The sequence below is a fragment of the Pagrus pagrus genome (genome assembly GCF_965226575.1).
Source record: "Pagrus pagrus genome assembly, chromosome: 20".
Classification (NCBI taxonomy): Eukaryota; Metazoa; Chordata; class Actinopteri; order Spariformes; family Sparidae; genus Pagrus; species Pagrus pagrus.
The window spans coordinates 11,012,013-11,024,834 of record NC_140207.1 but is presented as its reverse complement, the minus strand read 5'-3'; the positions used below and the strand labels follow the sequence as shown (position 1 = coordinate 11,024,834).

Below are 12,822 nucleotides of genomic sequence, written 5' to 3'. Positions count from 1 at the left end.
GACATCATGTGGTGCTTTGTTGCAGTTACAATATTTTGTTTCATTTTAACTCAAACATGTTCCTCCTTTGTACCATACACGGTAAAGTAGCTCATAGACTCGTAGACACCAGGCATCCCTTCATGCTGAAGCTCTGGTAGGAGTTTATTACATTGTGTTTATTGGAAAGACTCGGAAAAAGTGGGAAAATGATGAAGGGAGCACGTATATTGTGAGCTTGGAGCTAAACAGCATAGAAGACACTGCATGAATATGAATAATTGCTGAGAGTTAAACTGCATTTCTTTAAGAAATGGCTGGGAGCTGAACTGCATTGCTGACTTTAATTTGTATGAAGACACACTTTCGGCAACTCCTTCTTTAAATGTGTAGCAAATACTGAGTAAAAATTCAACCCAATGCTTTATTTTCTGAAGTTCATTTAACAAATATAACCTGTGTGCGTCACCTCCACAGAAACAAACAAACTCTATGGGTGTTGAACAAATAGCATGGTCTATTAGAGGGAAAGTCTTGTACTCAACTGACTCACGTCTCCACAAACATTTTCTTCAGAGGATTTACACTGTTGTAGCTGTGATCCATAAGTGTTGGGAACTTAATGTAAAGTCTTCATCACTCTTCCCCATGTTTTAACAAATGTTTTATCTAAATATAGACAAACATGACAGATAAACATGTCTTAACAGTACAAAGAGAGAAAAAAACCCACATGCATACATTGTGAAGTTGGCCTTTAATTTAATTCCTTATTACATATCAGGCAGGTTTTCTGTAATTCACACCTTGCAATGCATTAAACTGTAAAAGGCTCGTCGTGTCATCATTTTGTGGGATGATGTCTCTTAGGTCGGCAGAGGATACAAACGACTTCAAGTGCCAGGTGCACCACCAGATTGCCATCATCGGTCAGCTCAAGAGGGCACTCGTCGACATCCGTCTCGTTGATATATGTGTCTGAGCTCCAAATGGGTTTATCATTGTCTTTTTATCAGGTTACAGTCAAGTCTGCATGCTGACAGGTTAGAGTGCCTTACAGTTTGCCCACAAATAAACTGCAGCTCCTCAATACCCAAGAAGGACTTGTGATAGAGTGACCTCTGTCACTATCCCTGTTAACATCCATGCTGTTGCTACCTATGCTAATACAACCACACCCCCATTCTCTGTTTGAGAGAGAATGTTAACCGAAAAGAGGAAGCGACGTTGGCTGGAGTGGGGCTTCGATGGCGTCACCTCCGAGGTACACCACCAGATTGCCGTCATTGGTCAGTTCAACATGGCACGTGTCGACATCCGCCTCGTTGATATACGTGCCAGAGCTCCAAATGGGTTTCTCATTGCCATCGTATAAGACCAGGCTACAGTCAGACTGCATGCACAGGCGGTTTGCACCTGATCCATGAGTGCCTGTAGCCCACTTAGCATTCCTCTCCTCTTCATCATAAATGACAAAGTTACCATTACCCTGCAGTGCAAAAAATTAAAAATCTGACATTCATCCAAACATTACCAGACCCAAATCTAGAGTGACTGGTCCATTTAGTGTTTAACTTTACACATGTCGGGTAAACATGCCTTTTAATGAACATCTGGTTTACTCACCTGGAAAACCGCCCTCCACGCCAAATTGTTGGATCTCAGGAATCCTCCCTTATTGAGCTTTTCATTTTTGGATAATTTGTTGGTGGTCATGATTCTGCAACAGAAAGAAAGCGTGTTGGATCATGTAAAACACTGAACATGCACTGAAAAAACACGCTTTGTAAGTAGGTTTGCCTCTTGAGTTGCGCACCACCAATCATTTTATTCACTAAATCATAGCTTTTTCCTTTTACATGCCTTTGTACGACATTAGCAACTATCATAAACTTCATGCCAACAGGTCAGATTTACTGTACAGTACATACATTAAACTGCTATTGCACCAGTATAAAAGTAAAGAGTACTACAAGCTTCAATATCCTACCCGAGTCACACAGCAAGCAGAGGAAAAGGAGTGAATGCAAGAGGTGGAATCAGTCCATGTTAAATGCCTAAGCCGGAGGTGGAGAGAGGAAGACAGCAGGGAGAGGGGTGTGACATCTCCTGCTATAAGACCGTCCGGTCCAACTTGTCTGACTTCCCCAAACATCACAACAGAGTCTGTCTTTTGATGACTCGAAACTGTAAATAAATTACCCGAGAGTCAATTTGGACTTGTAGTGAGTTGACCTGACTCGAGGCATGATCACTCAAATGACTTGTTTGTGTTTACTTTATGTTTGACTGAGGGCAGAAAACAAGAAAAATTGCACACATCTGCAGCTTCAGAGCCTTAATCTGTTCATGTTCATATTCTGCAAGGGGGCAGACAGCCGGACGTTTTAACAAAGTTCGATGTTGTAGTCTGGCTGTCAGTATTTTGTTGTTTAAAAGTGATGGGAAGGGAACGCTTGTATGCTTCACTAATAGCTGGGAGCTGAACTGCATTCTTTGAATAATGACTATGAGCTGAACTGCACTGCTGGCTGTAATTTGCAGGCACACTGAGGTGAAGTTTGTAGTCGTTTAACAAATAGCAAGGTCTGTCAGAGGGCTAATCTTGCTGAAACCTCGTCTTTAAAAGCATGAAAGCAAACTTATGGTTCAGCATGTTTAGCGAACATTGTGTTGTTTTAGGCTTTTTTTTACAGTATTTTCTGGCAAATCTTTTACTGCAGCTGCTTCACAAGCGAAGCTGTCTAACACTGAGTGTTGCTGGTTTTTACAGGTGAAAAATATCAGTAATGTATGAAAGATGTGAAATACTTTAAGGTTTATTGAAAAGTTGTCACCGAACTGAAGTGCTGGCTTCAATGTGTATGGAGAAGCAGCTGAAGCAGTATGAAGACTTGAAAAAGTGGGAAAAGGTCTAATTGGTATTAATGCAGTGTAAACATTGAATAAAAGTCATAATTTATAATAGATGTGAACTATTAAAAGGTTTGAACAGAGGTTCTGCACAAAAGATAAAGGGATGAGAAAGCAAATACAGTGTGAGCTGGGAGCTAAACCGCATTTCTTTATGAATGGTTGGGAGCTAAACTGCGTAGTTGGCTCACTTTTGTATGAAGGACTGTGAATAATGGCTATGAGCTAAACTACATCGATAAACTACATCACTTGTAGCCTGCCTTGTCATTTCTCTGTGCTGTACAGGACAACATGGCTACCTACAGGCCTCACGTCTGCAGCTTCTTACGTAATGTTAATACATGTTTTACAATCAAGTTCTTATGGGTTTACTCATCATTTGGTAATCATTCACAAATAGTTTAATTGTGTAGTGAGAATGTAATTGTTATCATTTATTATCAGCTATGATACAATAAGACACGAGGTAATGATAATAATAATTACTAACTATTAATAACTATTCCAATGCATTGACAATTTACAAACTAATTATTAACCATCAACAAAGTCTATTATTATTTTAAAGCAACTTTCAATTCAACTTTTGATGTTTTGCAATACTTTATGTATATTATTTATGTATAATTGCCTGAAACTGTGTTTCTGTAACCTTACAATGAGTCCTGTATGTCCACAGAGGAATGAGTCCCCTTCATTTGGTTTAAATCTGCAACCTCAACACTAGATGTCACTAAATCCTTCACACTAGTCTTCAAAGACAAGGCGAGCAATTTTTAAACTGGTTTCAGTCGCCACACCCCTGCAATGAATAAAACTGTTTCCACACACCTCCTTTCTATCAAAATATTGGAAATTTAGCACACAGGAGTTACACTTTTGAAGCTGGGATCCTTCACTGTGATTAGTTATTTTAATCAGAAGATCTTCATTGACTGATTTTTTTATGCCTAAGCAAACTAAATAAACTCTTTGTTTTCATGACTGAATAAACTGAATAAACAAATTGACTTTCTAGACTACAAAAAGTCTGGTTTACTCGACTACTCCACTCCACTCTGCAACACAACCCATGTTTCAACTAATTCATCATGTTTTGGTTTTTTTCTTTTTTTTTTCTTTTTAACTTAATTAAAAATGTGGCTAAAATCACAGTATTAACTTGATATGTTACACAGTAGAGACATACTTTAATCTCATCATAGCTCAATACAAAGAGAACAAAAAAACTAATTCATGCATTGTTAAATTCTCTTTTATTTGATCTCAGTTAACGTAAGATGATTACAAACATCACTTCATGCCTTTGGAGCAAGTTGAGTTCCAGATCTCCTGACCCTCCCTGTGCAGCACCAGTTTGCCATCATTGGTCAGGCGAAGACGGCACATGTTACAGCTGGGTTTGGCGGAGTTTGTTTGCCAACTGGCTTCGTCATCGTTGTTGTACATGACCAGGTTGCAGTCAGCCTGCATGCACAGGCGGACAGCGTCTGATCCACATGTGTCTGACGCCCACAGAGGGCGCCAGCCGTAGATAACAAAGTTACCATCGTCCTGCAGGGCACAAAGAGACATTTGACCCTTCCCAAACACCTATTCTCTTCTTTTTGCATTTACTTTTACACCAACCAGTGCACATGAATAATGTATGCATATTCTCACCTGGAAAATAGCCTTATACTCCCTATTGTTGGAGATCAGGAAGTCTCCCCTGCGCAGCTCATCATTTTTTGACAAGTAGTTCCTGCTCATGATTCTGCAACAAAAAGAAAAACCTGTGTTGTATGTCTGTAAAACACTGACATTATAATAAATCATACATTTTGGGAGTTGGTTAGCCAATTCAGTTGTGCACCACCAGTGATTACATTTTTTTTCCTTTTGTTTATACTAAAAATAAACCTAATGCACCTATCATTAACTTCATGCACTGATTTAACAATAACCAGCAGCGACTCCTTCATGCATTTAACTACACTTGCCCAGCACGAATTCATCCATTAGTATAAAAGTAAAGAATACTTACAGGCTTGAAAGTCCCACCACAGTCAGACTGCATGCAGAGGAGAAGGAGTGAAGTGAAAAGCATTAACTTCACTCCATATTTATACTCAGTAGGCTAGGGGTGGAGATATGTTGGTTGTCTTTTCTCACGAAAAAGAAATTCCTGCGGTCTGCTTCAACTTTATTAACCACCCCCACCCCCCCAAGGAAAAAAAAACCTAAGCTGGGGTGATGAAACAGGATTCTGTTTTGATTTGATATCAAACAAGGGTCAGGATCTTTTCATTACTAAAAGCAGCAAATGTACTATTTCTGCAAAATGTTTGGATTTCTTAACATGTGTGAGAGAAAGCCCTGTGGATTTCTGAATAAATAAAAATCTCAGAGCTTAAATTTCATCTGCCAATCACATCTCTGAAGTTTTAGATTGTGGTCGATCATTAGGCTAATTGTAAAATCTTCTGAAAGCTTAGGGATACCAGTTTACTGTAAACTGCAACGACTCCTTTACACAATAAACTACCCTTGCCCAGGCAGTTGCCCCCCCTCGTGGCCCAATTGTTGAAAAACGTGTGCTAAAGTGCCCTCTTGGGGGCCAAAACACACAAAACTGCCCCCTTGGCTGGTTAAAACATGATAAACTGCCCTCTTGGGAGCCAAAACACGCGCTAAAGTGCCCTCAAGAACACGCAGAACTTAATGCCCTCTTCAGTGGCGTGAACGCGCTGTATGTGCCCTTTTTTTTCTTTTAACCCCTGCCCTTACAAGGGCAAAGGACAGAGCCGGTGCCAAAAAGTGATTGTCTGCCAGAATCTGATTTCTGGCCGCGGGAGCGCACACAGCAGCCCGTTGAGCGGTAGCACTAGAAAGTCTGATTTTCTCTTGATTAAACGGTCATAATATGCAGATACACACAACTGTACGTCCGCAATTATAGCAAAGGTGTCTTACAAAGTTTAACGTTTGTTGTCACGTAATTATCACAACTATGGCCAAAAGAAGTGTAGTTTATTGCGAAATCAGGCCTGACAATTACGTGATAGACATGTCTCTATGTGCTTGGTATGTCTGATGCCCTTGTTTAGCCCTGTCTTTGGAAATTAGACTATAATAAATGGGATTTATGGGTGGGTTTTCAATAAAGAAATGATCACTTTTGCAATTATCCTCATGACTCTGCATTATTTTTTATCTGATCTGGGTCCTACATAGCATTTGCTTCCCATGTTTGGATGTGTCTTGTATATCTAATATTCTTGTGTATGCCTACTATTTGGAGACAAGACCAGACATGATTTATGGGAGAGTTACATAAGCCTATTAAATAACAAACAATTTTCACCTGCCAAAAACTGATTGAAGGCATAGTAGAGTTACTGAGAGGTTATTTCTGCCTAAATATGACTTGATCTCATTCTTGAGCTTCATAATATAAAGATCTGAGCTCATGAGACAGCTTGAAATTCTTTTAAAGGACCATTACAACGCAAAATGGGCCTTTTCACCTGCCGAAAAGCTAATGTTAGGACATAAACAGACTACATTCAATCACATGGCTTCAATGTCAACACCACTAAGCGTCTTACTACACAAATAATATACACATTTTCTGTAGACTGATCAATGCACAAGTTGTAAAGTTAGAGTTAGAATAGTTTACAACTGAAGTCGGCCTGTGAAGACGGACTAGTGAGTGGATGAGTCTCTGTGTTCAGCATGAACTTGTGTAGTCTCATTTAGGCACTTGCTAGCAACCACTGTTTGCTAAGCGAGGTTAACCTACTCTCTGAAGCGTGTTCTTTCATTTTCTGGAGACATTTCTTCATCAGGAGTCATTCGACATAAATATGTCAGTTTTTGATGTGTTTCTCTGTGCATCTCCCGCAAACTTCGATACAGCTGTCACCACGGCTGTACAAATTAGTCTACTGCAAATCAAAAGCCTTGGATGGTGACACCATCTTGAACTTTGGTTAGTTGTTGAGTAACACAAACACTTCTGTGGAAGATGATTTCCTGCATATGACACATATTTCTTCAGTAACAGATACCATCTGTTGGAGGAGCTTGGCATCCTTACAAAACAAACAAACTAAATAAGAAAGTTCAGTGACAGGGCTGTGTCAACCGGCTTCTTTGTTCTCTGTCCTGACGTGCAGATAACTGAACATTCACACGCTGTTGAACTAAAACTGTTCCAATCATTACTACTGGTATAAAGACAGATTTGTATACCAGCCACAGACAGGACATCTGAGTCTACTCATCTGATGTGATCACACTGCTCACTGCCTCCACGCTGCAGCCTCATGACAACATTCAGTTTCTTTATCCTGAAGTGATTTGAATATTCCTTTACAATCATGTTACATGTGGTGTTTTGTTTCCAACTATTCAGTGCCAGCCCTGACCAATTTGGTGCCCTAGGCAAGATTTTAGCTGGCGCCCCCTATCATCGCAGTCAATTTCACAATCAATTTTCATACACTCACACAGAAACTGCATGTATGTAGTCAAGATTTTATTTCTTTTAAGTCAAAAATATCACACCAAATAAAAACTGAAGAAAGAAACAAGCCCCGCCGTCATCATAGAGGACAAAGTTACCATCATCCTGCAGAGCAGAAATGGAGACATTTGGCTGATATGGAAATGTACATTTCATAAATAAAAAAATAAAAATAAAGAATCATTTTCTTATGTATTTAATTTTAGACAGCTTGCTAAGTAATTTATACATTTTGATGACCTTCTGGACTACAAAAAAATCTGTTTTACTCACCTGGAAAACAGCCTTCCACCTCCCATTGTTGGACAACAGGTACTCTCCCCTATGAAGCTCTCCGTTTTTTAACAAACTGTTCTTGCTCATGATTCTGCAACAAAAAGTAAAACCTGTGTTGTATCTCTGTAAAACACTGAAAAGCAATGAAAACATATGTTTTGTGAATTGAATTTGGTATTGTTACCTATTACTATTATATACTTCATGTCAGCAGCACAGATTAAACAGTAAACTGCAACGACTCCTTCACACATTAAACTACACTTGCACAGTATGAATTCATCCATCTGCACAAGAGTAAAGAATACCTACAGGCTTGAAAGTCCAACCACAGTCACACTGCACGCAGAGGAAGAGGAGTGAAGTGAAAAACATTAAATTCGCTCCATTTTTATATTCAGTAGGCTAGGGGTGGAGATATATAATCCTGTTAGTGGGCGGTCTGCTTCAACTTGCATTCAGACGCTGACTCTCCCTGGACAGTCAGGTCCCAGTTAACATGGCTGCACTGAGACAGAACAGCACAGCCTCCGAGCAGAGGTGAAATAAAACATGAAAAACAAGGCCAGGATTAGATGGTTAACATTATCCTCTTCAATGTTTTTAAAGGGGAGTCACACACTTTGTGTAAAGAGCCTGAAATGTCTTGGTGTCAGAAGAATTTTAATTTACTGTACTTTCTATCATAGTGGTCATATAGCCATGTCAGCAAAGTCTCTGTCAGGAGTGACGATCTGCTTCTTCTTTTTTGTGGTCCCCCCATGCTAAGGTCGGCTGGTGTGATCACAAAGACAGAAAACACTGACTCAGAGTCATTAGAAAGCTGACCTGGAGCTTCTAGTAACACATGGGTTGTACCAATGTTTCTGTGACTTGACAAGGAAGTTAAATAGCAACAGGGGTGTTCAATTCTGTGAAATGCATAACCGCTTTTAAATAAAAAAAGAAGTCGTCTAACACTGAGCATTGCTGTTTTTTACAGGTGAAAAATATCAGTAATGTATGAAAGGTGTGAAATACTTTAAGGTTTATTGAAAAGTTGTCACCGAACTGAAGTGCTGGCTTCAATTTGTATGGAGAAGCAGCTGAAGCGGTATGAAGACTTGAAAAAGTGGGAAAAGGTCTAATTGGTATCAATTCAGTGTAAACATTGAATAAAATTCATAATTTATAATAGATGTGAACTATTAAAAGGTTTGAACAGAGGTTCTGCACAAAAGATAAAGGGATGAGAAAGCAAATACAGTGTGAGCTGGGAGCTAAACCGCATTTCTTTACAAATGGTTGGGAGCTAAACTGCATAGTTGGCTCACTTTTGTATGAAGGACTGTGAATAATGGCTATGACCTAAACTACATCGATAAACTACATCACTTGTAGCCTGCCTTGTCATTTCTCTGTGCCGTACAGGACAACATGGCCACCTACAGGCCTCACGTCTGCAGCTTCTTACATAATGTTAATACATGTTTTACAATCAAGTTCTTATGGGTTTACTCATCATTTGGTAATCATTCACAAATAGTTTAATTGTGTGGTGAGAATGTAATTGTTATCATTTATTATCAGCTATGATACAATAAGACACGAGGTAATGATATAACTAAAGTCATAGAATTACTAATAATTACTAACTATTAATAACTATTCCAATGCATTGACAATTTACAAACTAATTATTAACCATCAACAAAGTCTATTATTATTTTAAAGCAACTTTCAATTCAACTTTTGATGTTTTGTAATACTTTTTTTATTGGTGTATAATTGCCTGAAACTGTGTTTTTGTAACCTTACAATGAGTCCTGTATGTCCACAGAGGAATGAGTCCCCTTCATTTGGTTTAAATCTGCAACCTCAACACTAGATGTCACTAAATCCTTCACACTGGTCTTCAAAGACAAGACGAGCAATTTTGAAAATGGTTTCAGTCGCCACACCCCTGTAATGAATAAAACTGTTTCCACAAACCTCCTTTCTATCAACATGTTGAAAATTTAACACACAGGAGTTACACTTTTGAAGCTGGGATCCTTCGCTGTGATTAGTTATTTTAATCAGAAGATCTTCATTGACTGATTTTTTTATGCCCAAGCAAACTAAATAAACTCTTTGTTTTCATGACTGAATAAACTGAATAAACAAATTGACTTTCTAGACTACAAAAAGTCTGGTTTACTCGACTACTCCACTCCACTCTGCAACACAACCCATGTTTCAACTAATTCATCATGTTTTTTTTGTGTGTTTGCTTTTTAAACTTAATTAAAAACATGGCTAAAATCACACAGAGCATTAACTTGATATGTTACACTGCAGAGACATACTTTAATCTCATCATAGCTCAATGCAAAGAGAACAAAAAAACTAATTCATGCATTGTTAAATTTTCCTTTATTTGATCCCAGTTAACGTGAGATGATTACAAACATCACTTCATGCCTTTGGAGTTAGCAGAGTTCCAGATCTCCTCATTCTCCCTGTGCAGCACCAGTTTGCCTTCATTGGTCAGGTGAAGACGGCACATGTTACAGCTGGGTTTGGCGGAGTTTGTGTGCCACCTGGCTTCGTCATCCTTGTTGTACATGACCAGGTTGCAGTCAGCCTGCATGCACAGGCGTTGAGCATCTGATCCTTCTGTCTCTGATGTCCACAGAGGGCGCCAGCCGTAGACAACAAAGTTACCATCGTCCTGCAGGCCACAAAGAGACATTTGACTCTTCCCAAAAACCTATTCTCTTCTTTTTGCATTTACTTTTACACCAGCCAGTGCACATGAATAATGTATGCATATTCTGAGTTACTCACCTGGAAAATAGCCTTATACTCCCGATTGTTGGAGATCAGAAAGTCTCCCCTGCGCAGCTCATCATGTTTGGACAAGTAGTTCCTGCTCATGATTCTGCAACAAATAGAAAACCTGTGCTGTATCTCTGTAAAACACTGACATTATAATAAATCACACATTTTGTGAATCAGTTTTCCCTTTTGTTTATCCTCACAAAAAACCTCATGCACCTCTAATAAACTTCATGCACAGATTTAACAGTGACAACTCCTGCAAAAATGAATGCATCCATCAGTTTAAATGTATAAAGTACTTACAGGCTTGAATGTCCCACCGCAGTCCGACTGTAAGCAGAGGAGAAGGAGTAAGGAGAAAGCGTTTAATTCACTCCATTTTTATAGACCCCGAGCTGGAGGTGGAGAGAGGAGGGTGCAGAGAGGGATGTGTAGTCCTCCTCTTTGTCTCATCAGAACACAATGTTCCACAATGTATGTTCTTTGAAGGGTGACATGTTGGAAAGAGTGACCGTCAGGCATGGATGTAAAAGAGGGTCACGTATGTCAAATACTTTCATGTATTAATCAGTGCGACACCTTAGTTGCCTCCCAATACTGAGGCTGATATGCACAAGAAAGTCCTCCAGTAGCTCTGCCCATCAGTCATGTAAAAATGCCTCTACTGACATGCATGAGCTGGTCATGAGGCTGGCATAATTATCCTCTACATGATGAAAGATGTGTGTGACAAATATAAAAACCTTTCACTTAGTTTACCAAAGCTATTTAAAGGTCAACTTTATAAGAAAGTTGATTTTTCACCCTGTCAAATACTGTTGCTTTGGGATGGCGACCAACCCCACCTACAAGTATCTGACAGGTTGAAAAATGTAATTTCTTACAAAGTGGACCTTTAAATTCGGAGCAGGCTTTACTATTCAAATACCCAAGCCTTTCAATGCTATTCATTTGTCCACCACCCATTCAGGGAGAGATGGATTACGTAAGAGGGAGTTGGGGTTTTTTTTAATCACAAATAAGGTCCTTGTTGGCTCCCTCTGCTTCCCTCTCTCTGTACATTGTGTCTCCAAGTTGCTATTAAGGGTTTCTGTGCCCAGAAACCAGAGTTGGCAAAAGTACGGCACACATTCTTAACTCAAGTAGAGGTACAGAGATTTGTGTTAAAAAAAAGTATCGATTCAACCTATTTACTCAGGTCAAAGTAAGAAAGTACGGGCTCTGAAATGTACTTAAAGTAGAAAAGTAAGCTAACTCAATCTCACATCATATTAATATAATTCAAAGACTATTAAACTTAAAGGTAGAATCAGCAGGATTTGTCCGAGCTGTTTGTTAACTCAAGGCTAGTTGATCGTTGAGTCATTCCTAGGACATCAAATGCAGACATTGTTTGTTGGTAAAGTGTCCTGAGCAGCAACAAGGGGCTGCAGGGTCTCCGCAGATACGAGACACCAACACAGCTTTTCTCCCCATTCCAGTCCCCCTCTCTGTACGTTATCTGTCTTGTCGTGTCTTTTAAATCGCTTCATCTTGCTGCATCTGTCCTGCGTGATATGCACTGATAGATTGAAATCAGTCTTGTGATGCACGAATAATGGATCATTTACTTCAAATGCTTTAAAACTAAAGTGACAAGCCTGTTTTGAAAATGTGAGGCGCAGAAAGTGCAGATGTTTGTGTTAAACTATAGGGAGGAAAAGGATAAACGTCAGAAAAATAAACATTCAAGTAAAGTACAGATGCCTGAAAAACCTACTTAAGTACAGTAATGAAGTATTTGTACTTTATTACTCCCCACCTCTGCCAGACACCAAGAAAAAAAATCACAGGGCCACAAGAGTATTGTACTGTAGCGGTGCAGCTGATGAGAAGTATTCATATCCTTTACTTTAAGGCACAGTTCACCCCAAAATCAAAAATACATATTTTCCTCCAACAAGTAATGCAGTTTGTCCATTCAGATTGCTTTGGTGTGAGTTGCAGAGTTTATGAGAGACGGTCAATAGAGATGTCTCTGTTCCAAAAAGTACATTTGAAAACCTCAACAGCAATGTCTCCTCCAGGAAATCATGACCCGGTTTCTCAAGATAAGCCACAGATCTTGTCTTTGTCCTTTGTGAGCAGTTTCATGTGGGAGCTATTTCCTTCCTGCTGGCTGTGAACCAAACACCAGAATAAATGTCAGCTAAGACCGTTTCTGCAAAACCAGAAAAAAGGTTAAGCTTTACGTATCTTTATGTTGCGACTTTACGCTTGTTTAAGGTGAATTTTACGATTTCTCTCTTGGCACAGCGTTGTGTTTATGCTCTGGTTAGGTTTAGGCACAAAAAGGA

General features: G+C 39.3%; 2 protein-coding genes and 1 long non-coding RNA gene across 3 annotated transcripts; all 3 read right to left on the bottom strand.

Annotated features, from left to right (window-relative positions):
* Nucleotides 1–717: 717 nt before the first annotated feature.
* LOC311249412 lies at nucleotides 718–2,016 on the bottom strand. Its single transcript, XR_014621182.1, has 3 exons — nucleotides 1,970–2,016; nucleotides 1,606–1,699; nucleotides 718–1,468 (listed from the first exon to the last, which is right to left on the bottom strand). It is a non-coding gene; the product is annotated as an uncharacterized lncRNA (long non-coding RNA).
* A 2,123-nt stretch (nucleotides 2,017–4,139) lies between these two features.
* LOC311249311 (B-type lectin plumieribetin-like) lies at nucleotides 4,140–5,129 on the bottom strand. Its single transcript, XM_084340241.1, has 3 exons — nucleotides 4,922–5,129; nucleotides 4,558–4,651; nucleotides 4,140–4,449 (listed from the first exon to the last, which is right to left on the bottom strand). The coding sequence occupies exons 2-3, from the start codon at nucleotides 4,645–4,647 to the stop codon at nucleotides 4,189–4,191; spliced, it is 351 nt and encodes a 116-aa protein (XP_084196367.1). The 5' UTR covers nucleotides 4,648–4,651; nucleotides 4,922–5,129; the 3' UTR covers nucleotides 4,140–4,188.
* A 4,932-nt stretch (nucleotides 5,130–10,061) lies between these two features.
* On the bottom strand, nucleotides 10,062–10,918 carry LOC311249400 (B-type lectin plumieribetin-like). The gene is made up of 3 exons (XM_084340412.1): nucleotides 10,790–10,918; nucleotides 10,493–10,586; nucleotides 10,062–10,376 (listed from the first exon to the last, which is right to left on the bottom strand). Exons 2-3 carry the CDS (start codon nucleotides 10,580–10,582, stop codon nucleotides 10,116–10,118), a joined length of 351 nt encoding a protein of 116 aa, XP_084196538.1. The 5' UTR covers nucleotides 10,583–10,586; nucleotides 10,790–10,918; the 3' UTR covers nucleotides 10,062–10,115.
* Nucleotides 10,919–12,822: the final 1,904 nt, after the last annotated feature.

Excerpts from the sequence above, each read along its gene's own strand:
- LOC311249400 (XM_084340412.1), bottom strand. The coding sequence starts at position 10,582 with ATGAGCAGGAACTACTTGTCCAAACATGATGAGCTGCGCAGGGGAGAC. Across the intron at positions 10,377-10,492 it reads AGTATAAGGCTATTTTCCAG|GACGATGGTAACTTTGTTGT; the intron begins GTGAGTAACTCA and ends TGTGGCCTGCAG.
- LOC311249311 (XM_084340241.1), bottom strand. The coding sequence starts at position 4,647 with ATGAGCAGGAACTACTTGTCAAAAAATGATGAGCTGCGCAGGGGAGAC. Across the intron at positions 4,450-4,557 it reads AGTATAAGGCTATTTTCCAG|GACGATGGTAACTTTGTTAT; the intron begins GTGAGAATATGC and ends TGTGCCCTGCAG.